Source organism: Callospermophilus lateralis, unplaced genomic scaffold (genome assembly GCF_048772815.1).
Source record: "Callospermophilus lateralis isolate mCalLat2 unplaced genomic scaffold, mCalLat2.hap1 Scaffold_79, whole genome shotgun sequence".
NCBI lineage: Eukaryota > Metazoa > Chordata > Mammalia > Rodentia > Sciuridae > Callospermophilus > Callospermophilus lateralis.
The window spans coordinates 7,606,820-7,622,988 of NW_027515935.1; the positions used below are offsets into that span (position 1 = coordinate 7,606,820).

Sequence of the window (16,169 nt, forward strand, 5' to 3'; positions counted from 1 at the left end):
TCCAGTAGACGCCAGAGTAGGGGCTGCGAGGGTGGAACATGGGCATCTTTGCTTATTCTCATGTCTCCCAAAGAAACGGGGCTCCAGAGCAAGGGAGCTCCCCACATCCAAAATGTTTGGGATCAGATGCATTTTGGATTTCAGGTTTGGGAATATTTGCATACCCATGATGAGATAAATGTAGGGATGGAGCCATTCCCAAACACAACATTCATTTATGTTTTATAGCACCTTGTGCACACAACCTGAAGATAATTTTATATAATATTTTTAATAATGATGTATGTGGAACAAAGTATCAGAATTTCCCACTGTGGCCTCAGGTCAGTTCTCAAAATGTTTTGGGTTTTGGAGCATTTCAGATTTCAGACTGGAGGGGCTCAACCTGTCCCTTTTTTGCACCTCTGAGCTGGTATGTTTCAGTTCTCATTTTGTTTTGGCTTCTCCTCTAGAGAAAGGCAAGAAGGGACCCCTAAAGAGCACACCTGAAGCTGTAATGGAAGACGCCCTCCTGGAGTCAGAGGAAGCAGGGCAGGGTGATGCCCAATGGCTTCTTTGCCCAGGGGCACCCTCACCTTCCCTGAGATGAGCAGAGAAGGCCTAGAAGCTAATTGGGTGGCAAAAATTCATGGCTTCTAATCTCATCTCCCCACCCCCATTTTTCCCATTATGTGACCACTGGGGAGTCAATGCCTTTTAAAGCTGTGCCTCAGCTTCCCCATACAAATGGGCCTACTGTGTGGGCTGCGGCCACCCTTGCAGAAGGGGGCAGGTACTGGGGGGAGGGCTCACATACGTGGGGCAGAGCACCCGTGCTGCCCTCCCAGTGGAACACTGTTCTCTCCTACTCTAAGCCTTCCACAGCTCACATGGGAGTCTGTAGCACAGGGTGAGAGGCACGCTGAAACAGCCAGTATGAAGAGGGAAGGGCAGAATTTAATACTTTTTGCCTGGGTCCCCTGCATGACGTGTTTGAGGGTTATTTTTTCTGCACTTCACAGACAAACAAATCAGTCCGAAGTACCATTTTCAGTACACCACTAAATCACGCTCCCTTTCTCCAGGATCTATGATGACCTCCTATTGCCTCTCAAACAAAAGCCACATTCCCCTCCCTGGCTATCGTCCAAAGAATATCATCCTGCGATCAGCTTTCATTGCTGGAGCACCTACCAGATGCCTGCCACTTTACACGTATTACCTAATTTAATCTTCACAGATAAGAAATAGTATCTCCCTTAATTTGTAGATGAGGGTCAGAGAGGTTAAGTGACATGTCCGAAGCTGCACAACTCCCAGGCTTCACCAAGACTGAACTTGTACTTGCCTAGGTGTAAAGACCAGATTCTCTGCATGGTTGCTTCACTAAACTCTCCCACTATTCTCTGGTGTGTGTGGGGTCATTCCTTTGAGAAATGTCAGTCCTCAACCTAAAACAATAGCATTAGATCTGATTTTTGGAGCAAACATCACTAACTCTCCAAACAATGCCTGCTGCCCTCCATCTACTCAATAGCACAGGCTTTTGATGTTCATATCTGTTCCATGTGTACATGCCTTGAGTGAGTCTTTAACAAAGCCCAACACTTCTTTCTGGCCAGGACAGGCCCCTTGCAGTATCCACGGAAGGCCTGGAAGAGAGATCGATATGACTGCTCCCAGTGAGTGAGCTGTCAATCAAAATGCACCATTTGTTCCTGACAAACACCTCACAGATCAGGCAGGAGAGAAATGTCCTACATTCTGGGGAGGAGGTGATTGTGGCCAAGGAAGGTGAAATATCAGAGAGTTAAGTGGCAAAACAGAGGGGAAAATCCAGGACCTCAGATTAGTGCACCCAGGGGTGCAGGCTGTGGTCCACCTCTTGAGCGCCATCTGGGGTTTCTGCCTGATGTTTCTATTTGCTTTCTGGCTTGGTGTGCTAGAGGTCAGCCGCAACTCTCTTCCCTGGTTATTTTTCTGACTTATGTAGGAGCTCCCCACCACGTATCTGCTCCTCTGTGTCCTTCCTAGCACCTACCGCTGTAGACCTTAGCAGCTTCTGATTAGCAAGAGCCTTGTTGAACAAACCAGCAATCACATTGATTCTCAAGAATGATCTGGCGCCTGGCCTAGGGGCACACACCTGTAATCCCAGGGGCTTGGGAAGCCGAGGCAGGAAGATCAAGAGTTCAAAGCCAACCTCAGCAAAAGGGAGGCACTAAACAACTCAGTGAGACCCTGTCTCTTAATAAAATACAAAATAGGGCTGGGATGTGGCTCAGTGGGTGAGTGCCCCTGAGTTCAATCCCTGGTGCCCTCCCCATAAAAAATAAAAAGAATGATCTGGGGCAGCATCTTCCAAAATATGCTTTTAGTTTTTATATTCCATGAAGAAAGGCTGCCATGCTGGGTCCATTTGGGAAAAGCCACATTGAAAACCTGTGTTTCCATGAGCAATTTTTAGGGCAGGGTGATGCCCTAAAGTGCATAGGTGTAAAGAAATGGGATTGGCTTACTTTATCCCAGAACTCACAACGACCTGACCAAGCTTGATCCCCCACCCCCATGTGCCGGTGTCAACGTGCCAATCCAGTGAGCTTCTTCCTGGCACGGGAGGGCGTGTGATCCAGGAAAACTCCTGAGATAAAACCCATGGGAAAGAAATGAGGCTGAGAACGACTGAGCACAGGTCAGGCCCTGCAGAGGGCATTCGCAGCCATGGAGATGTTTACAGTGGCCCTTCCAGGGCAGCCTGCAAAGGAGGCCTTACGTGATAGGGATTCACATGACAGGAAGTGCTGTTCAGCAATCAGGTCCATAAAGAACAGTTTGCATGAAATTCAGTGGAGCACAGCGGGGTTTCCCAGCTCTGGCACGTTGAGAGGGAGGACAAGGTGCCTTGAAAACTCACAAGTGCCTCTTTCTACTCCTGGGTCAGGATGGTGTGGAGGGGAAGGGAGGGCCAGAGCATCTCACTGCAAGGCAGCACCAGCCCGTCTGCACAGTGGAATGTGAGGTGTACGGCTACCAGGAGCCCCAGTGATGTGTGGGGTTCAGGAAACAGGCCTCAATGCTTGTGAGGCTATGGGGGTCAGCTCCCTCAGAGAGAAGCAGGGGGGCTGGGAAGGAGGAGCAGGATCTTGCTACTTCCCATGACAGCGATTTTCAGCCTGCAAACCTATTTCCCTCCTACAGGGGCTATGTCTGTATTAACCTTGGGAAAGATGTAAGAGAACCTTACTTGGACTCCAATAAATACATCCCTTTCCAGTAGGAAGGAATGACGTCTAGTGTGGCTAACACACCATTTGCCACTTCTGCATTCCCTGCACCTCGAGGAGCAAGGAAGCATCCTTGGGGAGCTCAGATTTCTAGAAGACTTGCTCCCTCTCCTTCACCAGGGCCTCTGAGACCTGCCATGAGAAGGGCAGCAGTTAACCTTTCACCATCCAAGAGGTCAAGGCCACGTAATGATCTCAGTGACTTTTAGCAAGACTCTGCTTAAAGCACTTCACAAATGTACTGCTCTTGGCAAGGTTTCAGCAGATTCAGTAACTCTGGGATTCACATCTCAGTGTGTAAACAAGACTCAGCACTCGCTCATGTGTTCAACCTGCGGTCACAAAGAAGTGCCCCCACAGGGAGGTCTTCACTTCACGGACAAGACCCCTTATTATCCAATCCAGGGTCCTCACGCCTGGCTTTTGAGCTGTCCCTGGGAGTAGTTTCTTATAATTTGATGTTCTGGAATTTCTCAACCAATTGTAGCACAAAGCAGGTTTAATAAAGCCTGCTTCATTCCTCTACTTGATTCTATTTAACTACTATATTTTTTTCTGTTTCGAACGATCCCTGTTAGGATGTTAGGTCTGTGAAGACAGGGCATTTTCTGATATGACTGCTGTATTCCAGAGCCGAGCCCAATGTCTATGGCTCTTTAAATATTGGTTGAACAAACAAAGAGTGAGTGAATGAATGAAATTGTGAGGGAGGAATGATAATGTCAGTCTCTCGACTAAAAAGCCAGGGTTAAAATAAGCTATGGGGCACTCACAGGGTAATGTCACTAAGGGCCTTTGCCTTATGTGGGTGGGTAGGTGGGCAGATAGAGAAACAAGCACATCAAGGGGATCACATGCTGGAGGAGGGCTTATTGAAGATGAGTGGAGAGCTTTGTCATAGAGCAGAAAGATGCTGAGGAGGAAAGGGGGACTGTGGAGGGATAAAAAGAGAATCCAGAGGGACTGTAAGCGTTCCTCTGTGGAAGTGCCTTGGGGGGGGGGCACAGGTACAGAAGCAGCAAGAGGGCTGCTGCCCTCCCAAGGCCCTGGGCTTGCGTTAGCAGCTGGCCCCCCTCAAGTGACACAGAGGGTGGTCAGTAAAAAATCAAACCCGCAATCCACAGTGATGTCACCTGTTTATACACTTGGGAAGAAGCTGTCTTTTATTCCTTCTTTAGAAAACAAAACCTACACTCATGGCTCCCAGACTTGAGACCTTCTCTCTGGGCCCTCACCCAAGAATCTCTGGGCTCTGAATTACTATTTAATTCCCCCCCCCCCTTTGCACTTTAAAGTAGAAACAGCAATGGTTTTTATTAGGACCTTATAATGTTTTTATACGAGGCACCTAAATCTTCCCCATAGATACTGGTCATGGTTGTAAAAGGTTTCATTATTATTTGTAGGTTGATGCTAATTTTCCCTTTTTATATTTTCACAAAGAAAACACAGTTAAGAGGGTTTTATTAATATTTATAGCCCTTGTTCTTCTGATCCGTGACAAACTGCAAAAAAGGTAAGACTCTGAGCATGCCTGATCCATAAACTTTCTGTCCCTGTGATTTACTGGAGGTCCCACTTCCCAGGTGGCGAACTTTCCTGTCTGGTTATTGCCTCAGCTGACCCCGAGGGAGACCCCCCATCCATAGGTTATTTCCTGTTGGTGATGTTTACAACATACTTGGAAATTTCTGGAAGTCAAATAGAGAGTTTTGGACAGTGGAAGATGATGCTTTGAACTTCAAAGGAAGCGGTATCATTAGGAGAGTGGGAGGAGGGGGCGGAGCGGGGACAATGAGGGGCCCCAGGCCTTGCTGGCTCCCGGGGGTGCCCAGTTGGGGGCGGGGCAGGGAGGTGGCCCGAGTGGTGGCGGCGCCGCTTACCTTGGGGCTGGAGAAGTGCGGGGGCTTGCCGCCCTCTCCCTCGCTGGAGCTGCTCTCGGTCTCCGAGTCGGATCCCGAGCTGCTCTCGGAGTCGCTGGAGGAGATGCTGCTGCTGCTGCTGCTGCTTCCGCTGCTGCTGCCCTTGCTGGAAGGCACGGAGGTTCTGCAGTTGGTCTGCTGGACCACGGCGCTGCCAGCCCCGCAGGCCCCCAGGGAAGGAAAGGGAAGGAAAGCCAAGTGAGCAAACAGGAAAACGCCAGCAGGCTGCCACCCCGCCGCCGAGGGGGCAGGAGGCGCGGTGCAGGGGCCGCCCACGGGACCTGCCCTCCAGGGCAGCAGGAGGGCTGCTCCAGACCAGACCGCGGAATTGCCCAGGAGGGAAAGTGTGCCCCTCGGTGGCTGGACCCTGGTGATAAGTGTAGCCACTTCAGAAGGGAAGGTGGCATAACATCGGAGTTTGCACGTCGCTGCTGTGCTGGGAACGGCTGTCCAAATGCACCCCTGAATCCGATCAGCTCCGGGCAAGAAAGTCCAAAAAGCTGGAAATACGTTTGCAAAAGTATGCAAAAAGGACTGCTTTATTTTTCCCCAGAGGAAAGACGGCAAGAATTCGGACTGGAAGCAAGGGCACAGTGTTCTGCTCCCAGCTCTCATGGCCTGCTGCTGGAAAGTTCCAGAGATTTCGGGACTGTCAGAATTAAACATCTTGCTTCACTCTTTTTTTTCTGCCCTCAGAGTTGGGTACTGCTGTGGGCAGGGGGCTGGCACAGTGTAGAAGAAAGTCCTGCATGGACACACTTGTATCTACCCAGACTTTAAAATTCCACCCCACAGTGGCTCATTGAAACAGCATTTCAAACTTACACTTAGGTGTATATCTCCATGATGAAATTTGCCCAAAGTCCTTACCGACTCACAGACAACAGGACCAAATCAGTCAACACCTTCCAATGGTAATAAATGAATTGCAAAAAACTAAAATGGCACATGTCCACCCAAAGAGCATTCAAATCTAAGAAAATTGCAGTACTTACATAATATTCAACATCTTCCACCTTCTTTTATTAACGGAACTGAACCACACCTGAATGTGTTCTTTCGATGTTAAGTTCTAAACCCAGAAAATGTGGGTCACTTTTTCATGCTGAGTCAGCAAAAAAAATCTGCCTTCTGCTTCCCACTGTGACCACTGCATCCTTAGGGCAGGACGTAGTGGGGGGGGAGGGGGGCAGTTCATGAGGGTTTAAAGCTTCAAGTGCAAAGCAGCCTGGAGAACGGAAAGGGCCCTTCTCACCCATCCCTTAAATCTCTGACAGATGCTCAGCCCAAGGACAGACTCTCATAAATCCTGGTTGTGGGGCTGGGGAGGTGGGCAATCCTCACTGGAGCCTTTTCTTCTCTATATAAACCACCAGACAAGAAATGATCTCGTAGGAAAGCTGATAACAAAAGCAGCTTTTTGCACTGCGGGGTTAGGGGAAACCTTGGAAGTTTTCATTTCTTTCCACTAATGTCAGAGACCATACCCACGGTCTCCCAAATTCTTGATCAGACCATAGTCTCATGACCTGCCTGAGCAGCAGGGACTTCTTTACCAGCCTATTGTTTGTGTCTGATATTGAGGGAGGAATCCAGGATCTTGAGGCAGGGGAGGGAAGGGGGTAGTTCGTACTCAAGGGATTGCACCATTTCTTCCTTTTTTATATGAATGAAAAATCTATCTTCCTGTTGGCTGAGTGAATGGAGATGGCTACTATCAATGGAATTAGACACTAAACAAAACACTGGATTCTGGCCAAACGTGAACATCTGGGATCCTCATTAATGGTTTGTTGGTAGGCCCACAAAACACTGAGAGGAAAACATAAAAATACCAAGAAAAGCAAAATAACACATGGCCCAAAGACTTCCTGGTGAAAAGGATGGTGGGGACAAATATGGAAGGAAGCGATTTGTCTCCCTGCCATACTCTGGGATGACATCTGCCGAAGACCAGGACATTAAGAGGAACAAAGAACGTTGGGTTGGTTTTTATAAATGATGCTCAATGGCCTTGATATGTATGTTCTACCTGCTTAGATTCACCCAACAAGAAAACTTGTGAAGCTTGCTGTGTGTGTGCCTGGGCTTTGTGTGCACCAGGGGTGCCATGTGCAGGGATTCCTTGTGGCTTCCACCATGGAGCGAATGGGTGTCTAGTGAAAAGCAGCATTTTAATTTCTGGGAGAATATCCATAAAACCAGCTACCACGTTAATGGTTGCTGTCCTTAGTAATCAGACACAACAGCCCGGGGAGACAGAATCTCCCATTTGAGTTAGATTGGCAGAAAAGCTTTATACTCCTTGTTTTTCTTCCTTAAATTAGGAAACTGACTGAAAATGACAGTTTTACTGGCAGAGCTATTATTTGTTTTTAAAACAACGGAATGAGCCAAGAATTTAGATCTTCCCTCATGCTTTGATTCTAAGGGTTGAGAGGCTCACGGTGTCTCTGGGATCACGATTGAATAGAGTCAGCCCCTGATTTATGATGAGTGCTTCACAAAGGATTTTCCAACTTTACTGTGGTGCAAAAGCAATATACATTCGATCAAAACTGGCTGTAGGATTCTGTGTGTGGGAAGAACCCTGATCCAGAGATCATGAGATCCACCCCTCTACCTCCATGTCCACAAATGCACCTCTGCTAGCTGGTCTAGCATGGGTCCTCGGGGACAGCTGGTCATCCTGGCCACAGCATCATGCCTGCTGTTGCCCTGAGTGCACACAGCTGCTTGGTCTCTGCTGGGGCAGCTGCAGCAGTGAGGCAGGAGAAGGACGAGGAGGCCAGGATGGTCATCCCTGTAGGTTAGAACTAAAATGAGGCTTTGTATGTTGAAAATTACAAACTGAAAATGCTAGCCTGCCAACTGGCTGTCATGCTTACAAACTGGAGATACTTCAAAAAAAAGGAGCAGAACGTCTCCTGAAACGATGACACAGCCTGGTTGACACGAGGACACCACTTTGAATGATTTTTAGGATACTTCCCGCCAACCTCCTGGACCAAGTGCATGAACATGGTGTCACTGACTCTGAAGACATTGGAGAATGTCCCCGAGGTCACAGAATAAAAGTCTTTGTGTTACCAAAGCTTAGCACGGTGCTTGTCCCGTGATAGACAGTCACATGTGATTACTGATTGAAAAAACAAAGATAACAAAAAAAATCTACCATGGAGCTAGTGAGTCTTTAAAGAGGAGCCCTCGCCTTTCAAAAAGGCACCTCTTACACTCTTTCAGTTTGAACACTTTTTTTTTTCCTTTCAGAGAATATATTTTTTAAATGAACTCTAAATTTCATCTGTTATAATTTAAGCATGGCTCCATGGAGGACAGTTTGTTTACTTTATGCATTTTTATTTCATGGACTGTTCTCTGCTGGCTTTGTGAGTGGCCAGGGCTGAAGTATACCTTTGAGACGGGTCCAGCTTTCTTCTCTGCCATGTGCTTGTCATTTTTCTTCCTTTGGCTGCAATAACGCGTTCTTCTCAGAATCTGGCCTGGGCTCGGATTTCTCTTACAGACCATAAAAGAAAAGATCTGGAACCAAAATGACAAGTCCTGGGTTTCACAGGGGAGGGTGCGCCCATTTGCCAGGCGTACTGTGGGGCCTTTGGATACGTATCCACAAGCTTTTGACTGACAAGTGAGTGACTTAGAGAGGCGCTCTCTGCCTAATCCAGCATGTGGATGGCCGAGCTGCCCCGCTTAGCACCTGCGTTCCACAGACTCCATTGAAGAGTAAGATTTAGCTCCTTCTCACTGGAAGAACTCAACAAATGCTTGATTTACAAACTATCATCAGCTCCCTGGCCACAGTGCCCCATCTCTACTGATACCAGGTGATCTAAGACCTTGATGGTAGTAAGAGAAGTAAAAATGATAAAAGTTGGCTTGAGGAGGTCTCTGTGGATAGATTATCTTCCATAAAGCAAAACTGATAGTTGGTCCTGAATCCAAGCCTTTGACCCAGAGTGGCAGCCTGGGTGGACTGGATCGCCCAGTGAATGCGGGCTACCGCTGGGTGGATCCTGCCATGCTGGGGCGGGCCTGTGGCCCAGAGCTAGGGCCCAGGTGAGCCAGGGTGAGCCTGATCAGTGATAAGAAAACACAAGTGGGGGCAAACCTGAATGGAGATGGCAGGAAAATTACTTGAGGGCTAACGATAGCATTGATTCTATCTAAGATCTGATCAGCACAAAGTTGGACCAATTAGTGTTGGCACTTTTCGAAAACCTGATTAGTCTCAATCTGTACCAGTAGTGTTGACCCGATAGTTACATAAACTCCTAGACAAGCACAACCCAGAGGCAACCTTCTGCTGGGTCCCCTCTCATCCTGCAGGATTCTGTGTCTGTTCTTGGCTCCGCTGCAGCACTGGAGGGCATGGCCACCATTGAGAGCTGCAACATGCTACTCGATGGTAGTGGAGGAGAATCAGGTTTTGTTGGCTGTGACCCTCAGAGCGGACACGGGCAGGCATTCCCGGCCTTGACTGGCTGCTCACACTGACACAGGCTTTCTTGACTGGAAAGGCCTGCAACTTACGCAGACCCCATCTGCCGTCAGATGCAGAGAAACTTTGGTTTCAGTTCTATATCAATGTGCTGCTTGTTCTGCTGTCACTCCGGGATCAATTTCTCCATAAACGTGGCTTTTGAAGCTCTTCGCGGTCTGGTTTCAATCAGTTCTCTAGCTTCACTTCCATGAGTCCATCCTGACTCTTGGCCATAATATATTTTCCATGATATTAACAGCTTACCTCTTTTAGAACTGGGGGGCTTCACACATGCTATTTTTTGTGTTAGAAAGTCCTTTCTCCCTTTCTTCTTTTGGCTATTGTTACCTCCTACATGCTCTCCAAAACAATGATAATATATTCTTTTTTTTTTTTTAATGGGAGATCTTTCCATATTCTTTTTTTAAAAATCTTTATTTTATTTTGTTTTTTATGTGGTGCTGAGGATTGAACTTAGTGCCTCACGTATGCCAGGCGAGCGCACTACCACTTGAGCCACATCCTGAGCCCATGATAATATATTCTATTAAATGTTTCCAAATCCCCATTTTTTCCCTTTGAGTTCCTCTAGCACATTTCTCATTTTGTTAGGATAGCCCAGAAGGAGAGGAATCATCTGATCTGTCCATGCAATATTATCTCCAGTAGTAGAGAGTTTGGTTTAAATAGATTCTCAATAAATGTTGACTGAAATAACATGACTCTTAAGATAGTGTGTAAATCAACACATTTTGATATACTATGAAAGGGCCCCAAAGAATTCATATATACACACATGCTAAGAGCCCTAGCGAGTAGGAATGACGCATGGCATTTTTGGTTGAAAGGTGATGCCAGCAAGCCATTGAGATGATAATGATTATGTTAAGATGTGCATTCAATTGGATATTAGACCCCTGCTATCCATCTGCCTCGGCCTGCTACTTTGGAGCTCTCCGGGACTCCCAGAGAGTTCCCATTGGTTGGGGAAGTGCGGTAGGAGGGATTTCCGGAGGAGGGATGTCCTGTTGGTGTGGTGTCCCGGGAGAAAGCCGCATGCGTGGCGTTAGGGGGAGTTTTGGAAATAAAGTTTGTTCCTGCTTGAGTGGCTCGTGATTTTGTGCCCAGCCAGACTGCGGCACACACATGTATTTTTTTTTCTGTTGTCTTGGATATGTATAGGATTTCATAAAACAGCAGCTAACTTTAGAAAGCTCCCACCTATACAACAGGTTAAGAATGGAACACCTGCTGGGGGCCAGGCAAGTTACAAAAATGAATGAGGGGTCCAGATATCAAAAATATAAATGCTTAACATTTGATGATGATAAATGACAGTGGATCTTTAGCTGCCCAGCGGGGACACTGCTGAACTGGAGGGTCCTTTTGTGTCTAACACTTCTCCTCCATGCTTGTATCAAGTTTGCCATGTGGGAATGAGCTCAGTTTTATAAAATATTTTGATTTTCCAGATAAGGTCCCAAATTACAATGTTTGTGCATCAGCTTTCTGTCACTGTGACAAAATACCAGAGGTAATCAACTTAAGGGGTAAAGGACTTATTTTGGCTCATGGTTTCAGCCTGTGGTCAGTTGTCCTTGCTGTGGCAGAGGACATGGTAGTCAGAGCATGGGACAGAAGAGGTGTGCTCACCTTGTGGTACTGGTTTCCTGGGGGATTTGTGTCATTTAGAAATATGTAATGTCCTGCTCAGTCCCTGGCAATTTTCTCTGCTCCTAAATTGACTTTATCTGATACTAATTTGGTCATTCCTTTCTTTCCTTTTTTATTTTTTTACTTTGATGTTTCTTTTAAATTTTTTAAAAATTTAACTTGTACATATTGATGGGTACATATGTATCTGTTGTGTAATGTTCCAATCAGGGTGAACATAACTGTATCCTCAAACAATTATTATTTCCTTACATTTAAAATTCTTCCCAATGGTTTTAATAAAACATTTAGTACATGTCTTCATCTATGGTCATCCTATAGCATAACAGCACACCAGAACTTTTACCTTTTACCTCTAATTTGGTACCCATTGTTCAACCTTTCCCCATTCCCTTTCCTGCTATGCCCCCAGCTTCTGGTAATCATTAGACTCTGAATTTCTATGATATTAACTTTCTTATATTCTATGGTTGAAATTGTGCACTGTCTTTCTGTACCAGGCTTATTTCACTTACTACAACAACTCCCAGTTACATCATGCTTTCTTCTGACTAATGTTTTTATTGTATACCTTTTCTGTCCATTTGCTTTCAACCTATCTGGATTGTTATATTTGAATTGATCATATAGGCAACATATAGTTGGATTACAAATTGTTACTCTCCTTTGCCAAAATATCTTTTAATTAACAAATTTAGGCCTTTTATATTTAATGTAATTACTGATGTATTCAGAACATAAGTATGACATTTAATTAATTAGTTTTGAGACTTGGGGCTCACCATTTTCCCCAGGCTGGCCTTGAATCTGTGCTCTACCTGTCTCAGTCTCCCAAATAGCTGGGATTTGGGGTGTGTGCCGCAACACCTGGTTGACAGTTTATTTTTTGTTCACCTCTTTAATCCTTCTCTTTTGTTTTTTTTCTCCCTTCCTGTTGCTTGAACATATTTTAGAATTCTATTTTGAATTTACTTTCAGTGTTTTTGAATTTATCTCTCTGAATAGATTTTTAGCTTTTCTTCAGATGTTATATATACAATCTATCACAATACAGTGGGGTTTCCATTCTACTAGTTTGGGTGGAGTATAGAAAACTTACTTCCCTAATCATCTTAAGTATTTCTTCTACATCTAGAGCCACAGCAAAGGATGTTTCAAATGTTGCTTCAATCAGCCCAAGAGGGAACTTTTATTGTCGTTACCCCTATTTTTGCTCTTTCTGTTGTTCGTTGATATCTCCTCTCGATGCTTCCATCAGTATTCTTCCCTCTCTGTTTCGAGACCTTCTGTTAGTCGTTCCTTTAGGGTGGATCTGTGGTGACCAAGGCTCTTGGGTTTCCTCCATCTCAGAAGGTCTTCACTGGCCCTTCATTCCTGAAGGATTTCATGGGAAGAGAATCGGGGGCCGACAGTTCTTTTTCTCCCCCAGCACTTGGAAAACGATTTGCCACTTCCTTTCAGCCTCCGTGGTTTCTGAATGCTGTGTCATTCCAGTTGCTGGACCCCACGTGTGTGGTGGTCTTCGTCTCTCATGGCTTCCAGGGGACGGAACCCAGGGCCTCGCACATGGTGGGCCGCTGCTCTAGCCCAGACCTACAACCCCAGCCCCACGACTTTGTATTGGCCTTTTATTTTCAGAAGCTGGACTGTGATCTATCTTGGCAGGGATCTCTCCAGATGCATCTTGTTTGGGGTTCATCTAGCTTTTTGTGAATCTATACCTTCATGTGTCTGAAAATTTCAGCAAGATTTTTACTCAGTGTCACTTTGGAAACTTTCTGCATGGATTTTTTGCAGCCCCGCGCTCTTTGTCTCCTCTTCTTCTGAGACTCTGATCACTCAGACATCAGGTCTTGTCACCCTGCAGGTCCCTGAGGCTCTGTCCCCTCCCCTTCCTCCCTCCCCTATCTAGTTTTCCTCTGAGGTTCATTTGGGCAACGTCTATTGAGTCTTAACTTCTCATTCTGCTGTTGAGCTCATCCACGGAAGCTTTAAAATTTCAGTGACTGGATTTTTCAGTTCTAAAATTTCCCTCTGGGTCTTTTTTATACCATCTACTGCTTCACTGAGACTATTTTTCCTTTGTTTGATGAGCATTCTTAATGGCTTACTGGAGCATTCCACAGTGACTGCTTCAAACTCCACGTCAGGTGATTATAACATCTGTGTCTTTCCAGTGTTGGCATCAGCTACTGCTGTCCTTTCTCATTCAAATTGAGATTTTCCAGGTTCTTGGTAGGATGAGTGACATCTGTTGTATTTAGAACATTTTGGGGATTACAAGACTTAGGACTTAAAAAACTGAGACTGTTGCCTGTTTTATCAGGCTCCCACTGGTACCATGCCGGCAGCGGGTGGTGGTGGAGGGGTGTCTCCTCACAACTGTGCAGAGGTGGGAGTCTGGACCCCACTTGGCCTTTGCTGATGGGCTGGGGTCTCTCCATTTTTCTGTGGTGTTTTTATGGAATGGAGTATAATTACTTAAAGTTCTTTTTAAATTCTCCTGCTAAGATAACTGATGTCCCAGTCCTTTGGCTAGAGAAAGCTGGATTTTGTTGCCAGATCTCTGGCTTACCTCGCATCTACTTGAAGCTATTTGAGGCAAACAGAAAAACCTAGAAACTCGCCACACGTTTTTCCTGAGGCCTAAAGTCCCGAACTGCCTGCCTCCTCTCCACTTTTCTGTACTCTCGTGCTTGTCTGACATGTAATGGCCACAGATTGTAGCTGTCCTCAGTAAGGGGAACAGAGAGGAGCACATCTCCAATTCGTTCCAGAACAGGAACCACCCGCTTGCACTTAGCAAGGGGAAAGAAATCCGCCAATCATTCCAGCCTCCAGCTCTGGTGGACTGTATCACAGCCGATGAGGGAAACCAAGCCTCTGCTATAGTGCCTATTTTATCACGGGGATCAAAGGCAGCGTTCATTCATTCATTTAAAAACTTGTTATGATAGGAAGCAAGCTCAGATTTTAAAAGGGTGCGTACCAAGGCTGAGAAGGATACGCCACTAAGGATGCATGTAGCTTGGTGAGCAGAACCACTCAGAGGAAATGAGGTTGCACAACTATTAAGGATGGAAGGGTGGGTGCGTTAAATGTTATGTTCAGAGTGAAAAATTATCTCAGCATGCTTGTGAGGAAATGAGCTTTCCCGGATGTCAGCTAGCTGCAAACAGAGGAATCTGTCAGGAATTCCCAAGTCTTGACGAGGCTTGTTCCCTGGGAGAGGATAGGACTTTGCTGACTCTGGGTTTTGCTTGGGATTGGGTCGGAGCCCCCCACAGGCACCTGTGCTGGTTCACCTGTCTTTGCCTCAGCTGTGTTTCTACGTCCTTTGCTAAATAAGTTGACCTGATCTGAACACACAGGGTGTGTGTGAGTGGGGTCTTTCCCTGTCAGTCTGTTGGCTACAAAGCAGAATGATTGCAATTATGTAAAAATATATGCATGAAGAAAAAAAAAGACACTGGAATGCTATACCCTCATGTGTTGACTGTGAATTTTTTTTTATATCTTTATTTTTTATTTTTATGTGGTGTTGAGGATAGAAACCAATGCCCCACGCATGCCAGGCGAGCGTGCTACCACTTGAGCCACATCCCCAGCCCAACTGTGGATATTTTGGATGATAGGATTATGAGAATTAAATAGTTTTTAGACTTCTGTGTTTTCAAAGCTTTTGTTGTTTTCACTAAAAGGGTACATGGTCCCCTCTCCAAGTCCACTTGATTTTGGAAGCTGACTCTACCACTGTCTTACCAAATTTAGCTTGATAGTATTTTCTTAAGGAGTTTGGGATGGTCTTGATATATATTTATATTATATATATTACATATTTTACTTTTTGGAGGTTTTTTTGTTTGTTTTTTTTAGTATCAGAGATTGAACTCAGTGACACTTAGCCACATCCCTAGCCCTTTTCTATATTTTCTTTAGAAAGAGAGAGTCTCATTGACTTCCTTAGGTCCTTGCTTAGTTGCTGAGGCTGACTTTGAACTCATGATCCTCCTGCCTTAGCCTCCCCAGCTACTGGGATTACAGGTGTGTGTCACTGGCAGATGGAGCTTTTTGACACGTTTTGTATCATGGTGCTTTGAGCTTAAAAGAACACATTGGATAGTGTTTATTCCTTTTCATAGTGTTCTGGGAAAGTTTGGTATAATAATTGACTATTTCTAGAAAGTTTAAAAGAACTTATCACCAGTAAAACCTAATCCTAGAGCCTTTTAGGATGGCAACTCTTTTTACAGTTTATTCATTGGTATTTGTCCATTTTTAAAATCAGTTTTAACTTACATTTTCCAGACTGTTTTGCAATAGTTGTACAAACTTCTTGAGTTGAAGACTTGTTTCAGCTACTGTTGTTGCTAACACAAGCACTGGGGCTATCATTTTGCCTCTGAATATAGCGATGCCTGCAGGTCATCATCCTTATTAGGCTGAGTTTTTATTTCCTTTATTTTCTAACCAGGTGGTGGTTGTAATTTTCAAACCCTTCTCTGTTCAAATAGGGATTGAGATTGCTTTTCACCAGAAGATGACATTACACTGAGGTTCAAAAATAAACAGAAAGGGTTATGGCTTAGCATCTGTGAAAGTTTCAGAAGTCAGTGGCTCCATCCTGTAGGGGGCCTCAGCGCTCCTAGAAGGTGACATGGGAAAGGCCAGGGGGGCCAGGCAGGTGGCGCAGTAATGTGGGAGGTCCATTAGATCGGACCTAAGTGATGTCTCTTTTCCCTGCTGATGCCATCACAGTATCTGGAATTCTTTCTGTTACAAACTGCAGTCCAGAGGTCCTCCTGCTCA

General features: G+C 45.6%; 1 protein-coding gene across 1 annotated transcript in view; it reads right to left on the bottom strand.

Annotated features, from left to right (window-relative positions):
- The window catches only part of LOC143640948 (AF4/FMR2 family member 3-like), a 180,764-nt gene that overhangs the window by 41,101 nt on the left and 123,494 nt on the right, over positions 1-16,169 (bottom strand). The window contains 1 exon segment of the mRNA XM_077108451.1: positions 5,147-5,336. Coding sequence (XP_076964566.1) covers positions 5,147-5,336 — 190 coding nt within the window.